Source organism: Phoca vitulina, unplaced genomic scaffold (assembly GCF_004348235.1).
Source record: "Phoca vitulina isolate PV1807 unplaced genomic scaffold, GSC_HSeal_1.0 scaffold12, whole genome shotgun sequence".
Taxonomy (NCBI): Eukaryota; Metazoa; Chordata; class Mammalia; order Carnivora; family Phocidae; genus Phoca; species Phoca vitulina.
In genome coordinates this window covers 48,071,765-48,079,552 of record NW_022589715.1, presented here as the reverse complement: position 1 = coordinate 48,079,552, position 7,788 = coordinate 48,071,765, and the positions used below count along the sequence as shown (strand labels likewise).

General features: G+C 56.3%; 1 protein-coding gene across 1 annotated transcript; it reads left to right on the top strand.

The window, feature by feature from the left end:
• The first annotated feature begins 2,498 nt into the window (after positions 1-2,498).
• On the top strand, positions 2,499-5,354 carry SIX3 (SIX homeobox 3). Its single transcript, XM_032410232.1, has 2 exons — positions 2,499-3,289; positions 5,162-5,354. The coding sequence occupies exons 1-2, from the start codon at positions 2,499-2,501 to the stop codon at positions 5,352-5,354; spliced, it is 984 nt and encodes a 327-aa protein (XP_032266123.1).
• Positions 5,355-7,788: the final 2,434 nt, after the last annotated feature.

Genomic DNA, 7,788 nt, shown 5'->3' with positions numbered 1-7,788 from the left:
TGAAGCGTCTGTTTTTGTGTCCCAACCTTAGGGCTCCTTCTGGGCCCGCTGTGAACGACCGCCCAGAGCTTCGAAGCTGAGCGGAAAAGGACTCACGGTTGGGAGCAAGCTACTTGGAGGGAAGAGATCACCCGAAGTGGGCCTTGGCGGGTCTTCCCTTTGAGCGAATATTTCCCTGCCTCAGTCACTGGGTTTAGGACCGCCGACCCTCGGCTGCCAGGGGCGGAGAGGGCGGGTAGCGGGCCCCCTCGCCCAGCCCAGAGCCTCCCTGCCAGAGTAGAGCCTCCGTCGTAGCTTGCACTTCTCTGCCCAGGAGGCCTGGCTCTGCGGGAGTCAAGGCCTAAGCAGGGCCTGAGCTTGGATTTAGGGGTGGGACACTCACAGCCCCAGTCACGTTAGGTTTCCCATTTAAATTCTCTCTCAATCTCTTTCTCTCCTTCCTCATTGAGATCTCCAAAGTGGTGTGGACTCCGCGCCTTGCCCCCAGATCTGCATCGGAATGTAGAAAAGATCTTTTTTTTTTTTTTTTTTTAAAGAGTTTTGAATTCCTCAATGATTTTTCTTCTGGAAAGGCAGCTTAGGATAATTATTTCAGCTTTATTGAGGGCAGATTAGTTGAAGTCTGGACGCTGCGTTTCAATACGCGTTGTACACGGGCCGACAATGTGGGCATTGTTGGCTACTGTGTGTGAACTCATTCAAAATATACACTTTTTAACACCAAACCGAGTCCTGTCTAAATATACACAGTGCTCAGGGGAAAGACGTCTCTGACCCCGACAAATCTGCGTAAATCACACTTCCATAGTTACAGAAGCCTCACAAAGGGAGGCCCGGCTAAAGATGCTGATTACATCTTCTTAAAAGCAACATACCTTAGAATAAATACCCATACCGGCCCTGGGTCGGGGAGGTTGCAGTGGCCAGAGGGAGGGAGGGCTCTCTCTATTCTATGGGCCTTTTGGGGTCTGTTTTAGGTTTGTCATGTTACTTTGCTTACATAAATTTGTTTTATTATTTTTTCTTTAGAATATGAACAAACACGCAATGTTCAGGCCTATCCGATTCTTTGGGGAAGCCTCCAAAGTTTGAATGTCCTTCTGGGGCTAGTAGGCAGGTCCAGAGCTCCTCGGAGGAGTAGGAGTAGCGGGCTTGTCAGGGGGCTCCAGAGGGTTCCAGACTTCTCAGCTCCCAGGGGGACACAGCTGAAGTCTGGGGGGAAACAAAGAGGTGGCTTGCTTTTCAAGATAAAAAGAAGTGTACTGTTATTTGTACTGGTATTTTACAATACAGTCAACCGGGGAAATCAAAGCTCCTTGACCAGGGGCAGAGTAAAGAGAAGCGGGTGGAATCCAATGCAGATGAAATTGGGGTAAATGTGGCCGATGGTCGTGCCTGGGGAAGACCAGAGCGCTTCTGACAACCTGAGTCCTGGGCTCCGGCTCTCAGGCGTCAGATGCTCCCCAAAATCCCGGATCCCGGGAGCAGCAGACAGGGTCAGCTTGTGGTGGGCCCCATGATCTCATCTCTTCTTTCTTCCTCGCCACTATTAGTGCTCACATAGGCAGAAAGAGGAGGCCCGACGTGCACACCATGTGCAAACTGTGCCTGTTTGGCCGGCCCTCGGCCACTCCTTGAGGGCTGGCCTTAGGCCTTCAGGCGTGGGGAGCCTCTTACTTCCCGACAAAATCCCCCCTTTAATTGCTCATCCCATTCAACAACTCTCCGTCCATGGCCTTTTGAATTTCTGGATCAACTTCTTTGGGGAAGAGGGAAGAAGGGAGCTCAGAGATATATAGAGAGAGAGGGGGTAGAGAGAGAGAGAAAGAGAGAGAGAGAGAGATAAAGAGGGGGAAGTGGCGAGATTAAGAGTTGCAAAGATTAAAAAAAATCTCTTTCTCCCCCTTCTCCCTCTCTCCCTCCTCTCCCCCTCCCCCCTACTCTGGCTAAGTGGTAAAACCGTCCTTACGTTCTCGGTATTGATTGGCAGGGCTGACAGTGATTGGCAGCGGTTGCCGTGGCAACGCCACAACGACACGCCGCAGACCAATAGAAAAGCGAAACAAAATGTTTCAATGCTGCACTCACTGTGGATTTAGGGGAGATATTATGAGGCTGTTGTCATTAGGGCGATTGCTGTGGAATCGCTGAATCTTGACTCGGCGGTGGTTGGCTCTCGCTCTTCTCTCTCCCTCTCTCTCCCTCTCCCTCTCCCTCTCTCTGTCTCGGGTTCTCTCTCTGCGCGCGCGCACCGGGCCGCTTTCCTTCCTCCCTCTCTATGTGGCTGCGCGGGTGTGTGTGTGTGTGGATGTGTGTGGGGTGTGGGTGTCCCTTACGCCCTTCCTCCTCCCCCTCCTCCTCCTCCTGCTCCCCCCTCCTTTCCTTCTCCTCCTCCCCCCTCTCCTCTCCCTCCTCCTGGTCCTCATCGCCCCTCTCCTCCTCTTCCTCCCCTCTCTCTTCCTCTCCCTGAATTTTCTCCTCTCCTCTCAGGTCAGTCCATGGTATTCCGCTCCCCCCTAGACCTCTATTCCTCCCACTTCTTGTTGCCAAACTTCGCCGAGCCTCATCACCGCTCCCTACTTCTGGCGAGTAGCGGCGGCGGGAACGGCGCGGGCGGCGGCGGCGGCGGCGGGAACTGTGCGGGAGGCGGCGGTGCTGGCGGAGCAGGCGGCGGCGGCGGCGGCGGCGGCTCCAGGGCCCCCCCGGAAGAGTTGTCCATGTTCCAGCTGCCCACCCTCAACTTCTCGCCGGAGCAGGTGGCCAGCGTCTGCGAGACGCTGGAGGAGACGGGCGACATCGAGCGGCTGGGCCGCTTCCTCTGGTCGCTGCCCGTGGCCCCCGGGGCGTGCGAGGCCATCAACAAGCACGAGTCGATCCTGCGCGCGCGCGCCGTGGTCGCCTTCCACACGGGCAACTTCCGCGACCTCTACCACATCCTGGAGAACCACAAGTTCACCAAGGAGTCTCACGGCAAGCTGCAGGCCATGTGGCTCGAGGCGCACTACCAGGAGGCCGAGAAGCTGCGCGGCCGCCCGCTCGGCCCGGTGGACAAGTACCGCGTGCGCAAGAAGTTCCCGCTGCCGCGCACCATCTGGGACGGCGAGCAGAAGACGCATTGCTTCAAGGAGCGGACTCGGAGCCTGCTGCGGGAGTGGTACCTGCAGGACCCCTACCCCAACCCCAGCAAGAAACGCGAACTGGCGCAGGCCACCGGCCTCACTCCCACACAAGTAGGCAACTGGTTTAAGAACCGGAGGCAGCGCGACCGCGCCGCGGCGGCCAAGAACAGGTCAGTGGCGGGCCCGCGGCCTGGCTACCGTCTCTGGGGCCGGGGAGGGAGAGAGGGGTTGAGATGGGGGCCAATGGGGCGGGGTGCCGATGGCTGCCGAGAGCGCGAGAAGCCGCGACCCCCTGGCCAGTTGGAGAAAGTTTCCGCTTGCCCTGACGCGCAGAAGAGGGACGGGGCAGTGGGATTCTTGACTACTTTGTCGGAGAGGGGCTTTCGGCAGGGTGGAGTGTGTGTGTGTGTGTGTGTGTGTGTGTCTGTGTGTGTGTGTGTGTGTGTGTGTCTGTGTGTGAGGTCCTGAGTGCCCACAGCCCCTGGTCCCTGCCCTGGGAGCCCTAGCCCTGCGCTGCACCCGGGCCACCTCCTCAGCCGGTCCCCAGCTCCGCACTCCTCGGGAGCCTACGGACAGGGAAGGAAGGAAAGCCGTCCTTGCCATCTGGTTCTTATTTCTATGCACTGCAAAAACCCGGGGAGGAATCCACAATGTCACGGGAAGGAAACTGAACCTGGGTCTCTGCCACAAAAGGAAAAAGGTCGGTGGCCGCCGTGGAGCAGGCCTCTTTCCCTCAGCATTGCAGATTGCCTGCCCGGGAGCGGGACAACCAGGCGGGGAGAGGAGAGGCCGTGTGTGTGTGTGTGTGTGTGTGTGTGTGTGTGTGTGTGTGTACGTGCACCCGTCAAGGAGCATCCCCTTGGTCCACTAACTTGCGAAGCCACCGGGAGCAGCCCCACTGCCAGCACGTTGGCCACAAAGTCACAAAGTTGCCCGGACTTGACCAGTCAGCCCACTTGGGCCTGGGGAAGGTAGGGAGAAACAGAACTGGAGGGAAAGAGGAGGGAAGGGGGAAGGGAGGAAGTGGGGTGAAAGCCCTGGTAAGGAGCCTGTGTCCCTACCTAGCCTGCAGAGGCCCTGGGCCTGGTGTACCGCAGGGAGCAGGGCCCCAACTGCTGACAGCTGCCAGGGGCTGGAGGCCAGGGCTCAGCTCCCGGAGTGAGTGTGTTTGCGTTTAGGTGGCCCAGGCCTGAGCCCCAGGCCCTCTCACCTTTACATGTGGAGCCAGTTTTTCGCCTGAGAGGGGGAGTGCCCGGGACCGGGGAAGGCCTCCTTGTAGGAACTCAGAGACTCTAGGCTCGGGCAGCGGCTGCCTGGTACGGCAAAGGGGCCCCCGGAGATTGCTCTGCACACCCCCCACATCCTGCCGCCTTCTCTCCTTTCTCTCTTGCACCTCTTCCCCACTTTTTCTGCTTCCGGCTTCTCGGTTCTCTCTTCCCCTGCTCCTGCGCTCAGCACAGGGATCCCGAGAGCAAAGCCAGCGGGTCCTACTTGGGAGAGGCTGCGGGTGAGGAACCCGCAGCTCTGGCTGTATTCGGAGGAGCTGGGGCAGGGGCCACTGCGGAGACCCACCGCTCCCCGGCAGCCGGTTCAGTCTAAAGAGTCCCAAGGGGCTGGGGAGGAAGAACCACCCTGTCCCTCGCGGACTTGTGCTCTTTTGGGACGCGGCGTCCCGCTCTGTGCTCCCAGGCCTCCCCAGGCTGCTGGCCTCGGGTTCTACCTCTCCTCGGAGGTTGGCTCCGAACTGGGAAGCCTTGGGAAGCTCCAGAGAGCCCCGGGAAGGAGAGAAGAGAGCAAGACCCGCGCTGGGGGGGCTCTGCGGCGTTCAATGAGCAGTCGGGTGCTTGGAGGCGGGGGGGGGGGGGGGCTTGGGGGGGAGGGGATGAGCGCAGAGAGCTGAGTCGGGGGTGGTGGCGAAGGGCGCGCGGTTGGGAAGGCTGGGGAGCACCGGCGGCCGCGGGCACGGGCGCGGGGAGGCGGCTTGAGGGAGCCCGTGGCGGAGCCGCTGTGTCAGGGCTGGTGCCGCTTTCTGTCTCCCGCAGGCTTCAACACCAGGCCATCGGACCGAGCGGCATGCGTTCGCTGGCCGAGCCCGGCTGCCCCACGCACGGCTCGGCAGAGTCGCCGTCCACGGCGGCCAGCCCCACCACCAGCGTGTCCAGCCTGACGGAGCGCGCGGACACCGGCACCTCCATCCTCTCGGTAACCTCCAGCGACTCGGAATGTGATGTATGATAGCCAAGGCCGCCCTCCTCCCCCCTCCCCCTCCTGCCCCTCCTTCCCCTCCTCCTCCTCGCCCTCCTCCTCTTCCTCTTCTTCCTCGTCCATCCCCAGAACAAACCGAAATCAGGATACACAATCATACACACACACAAGTACACACACACTTCCACCCCGGCCAAAAATATATAAAAACCAAGAAAAATAACAAATTAAACGCAAACTATCAAAAACCCCAACCACCATCTACCACCACGGCCACCCCAAAGGACTGCGACGCCAACAGACAGTTACAAACGCTGATGTTGCGGGCAGAAAACATAAAAGAGGTGACAATTGTATACTTTCTAGGACAAGCACGGCTTCTCCTTTCGGTTCCCACGGACCCGGCACCCCACCTGCATGACGATTTATTTGTATCTGGGAAAATATTCTCTCTAGTTTAAAACGATTTAAAAAGAGTCGACTATACAAAAACCGACCACCATCACGACGACAAGACGACAAAAGCAAAACAGACAAAAAAAGAGAAAAAAAATAAAACCGCCATCTCCGTTCAGAATTTGTTTAAAAAAAAAAAAAACTCCTCGAGAGGGAAATAGCAAATGTTTCTCGCCTTTTGTTGCTCGCTCTCTTTTTTCCTCTCTCGCTCTTCTTTCTTTCTCTGTTTTTAAGTCCAAGTATTGGTCAAACAAGATGCAATCTTCTGTTTTTTGTTCAGCAGACAATCATTTTCTTCGTAAGCACCTTTTTCTCTCCACTCTGTCACTGCCTGTGTGGGTACTGGTTATAAATGTGGAAAAAGAATAGTTATGACTGTAACAGATTTTTATTTTTATTTCAAAATTTTATATGAATTATGTATATCTTAATGATCGGTCATTTTCCCAGTTTGTAATATATGTGTAGAAATTGCCTGTATATGATATTGCTTTTTCTCCTCTTCCTTTTTCATTCTCTCCCCCCCCCTTCCTGCCTCCCCGCTCACCTGTCTCTTTCCTTTTTGGGGTTCCCCTCCCACTCGGTGTTCCTGGCGTCGACTTGGCAGTCAAGGTGTGGCGTGGCGGGCTGGGTTAGGAAGAGGGACCCCCTCGCTAGCGGAAGCGGAGAGTGAGACCGTAGTATTCTTATGCAAAAGCTATTTCAAGTATTTCTTAGCTGCTTTGGAGATATCTCTCACTCCCCGTAGGGCGCTTTTACTGTTATCTTAACTGCGTGTTTATCTATATGTAAAAACTTTCTAAAGCAAATACAGTATTCTCCATTTTCTTATCATTCCTGGAGACTGGTGTTTTTGTCCGCCCCGGGCCCGCGGCCCTGGGTGCAGCGCCCGGCCTTCACTTCCACGCCAACTACGCCACTCGAGCTGGGGCAGAATTTTAAGGCTGGGTAGGAGCTTTTTCTTGGAGGTGGTGGGGGTGGAAGTGGGGGGAAGATGGGAACAGACCTTTCCGAGGAGAACTGAAGCCAAATCCGGAACGAAAGGCTCAGAGGGTGCAGGGGGAGGGGGGCTACTGCCGGTTTCCTCAGAAGGAGATGCCAAGCTGAGATCCGCAGGAATTAGAGCCTGCGGCAGCCCTTGTGGGTCTTTGGGGGTGTGTTTGGCATCTTTTGGTTGCTATTGTTATTTGTGGGTTTTTTTTTTTTTTTAAGGGTAAACACACAAGGTCACCAAACCAACCATCCACCTATCCAGAGCAGAACTGACAGGTTTTGTCTTCTTTTTGTGAGGTGGAGTTGGGGGCAAGCGTAGCCAGGGTAGGGAGGGTAGAGAGAGCAAAGGAGGAGGTAGTCCAAGGAGTGTAGGGCCTACAATCGGGATGGACCTTCTCCTCGCCACTGGTGTTCGTGGCTGTGTGACTGTATGACTTGCCTTACGGATCTCGACTTGTCTCCTTGAAATTTCTTCCCGTCTTTTGGGATCAACTGGAGTCGCTCCAGCCCATAAGACATTTTCAGAGCTGGCTGACACTTGAAAATGAAAATCAAAAAACTCACCACCTTTTGCTAACCAGGTTCCCACTGGCCCCAGGCCTCCCTGCCCTGCCCAGGCCCCCACAGTTCCCTGTGATGGCGTGGCTGGCCGCGCCTCTGCCACTCTGGGCCAGGCCAGCCTGAGCCGAAGAGTCAAAGAGGTAATTTCAGAAAATTTGCCTTCACTTGAAAGTCCAATTTCCAAAGGGAGGAGGATTAGGGAGAAACGTGCATGGAATTTCGCGCCGGTTCCAAACTAATTTTGACTTCCGATTTCCTTTTGTCCCCATCCCCAGTCTCCCCATGGGGTTTACACAGGGCCTGGCCAGGGAGAAAGGCCACCAGGCCCAGAGGTGCCCTGTGCGTGCAAGTGGGCCGTTGTGTGCCCAGGGCAAGCTTGCTTGAAGGGGAAGGTTTCTGTGTGCGTCCTTCCTTAGATCCAGGGCATGCAGATGACCTCCAGAGCTTCCAAGTT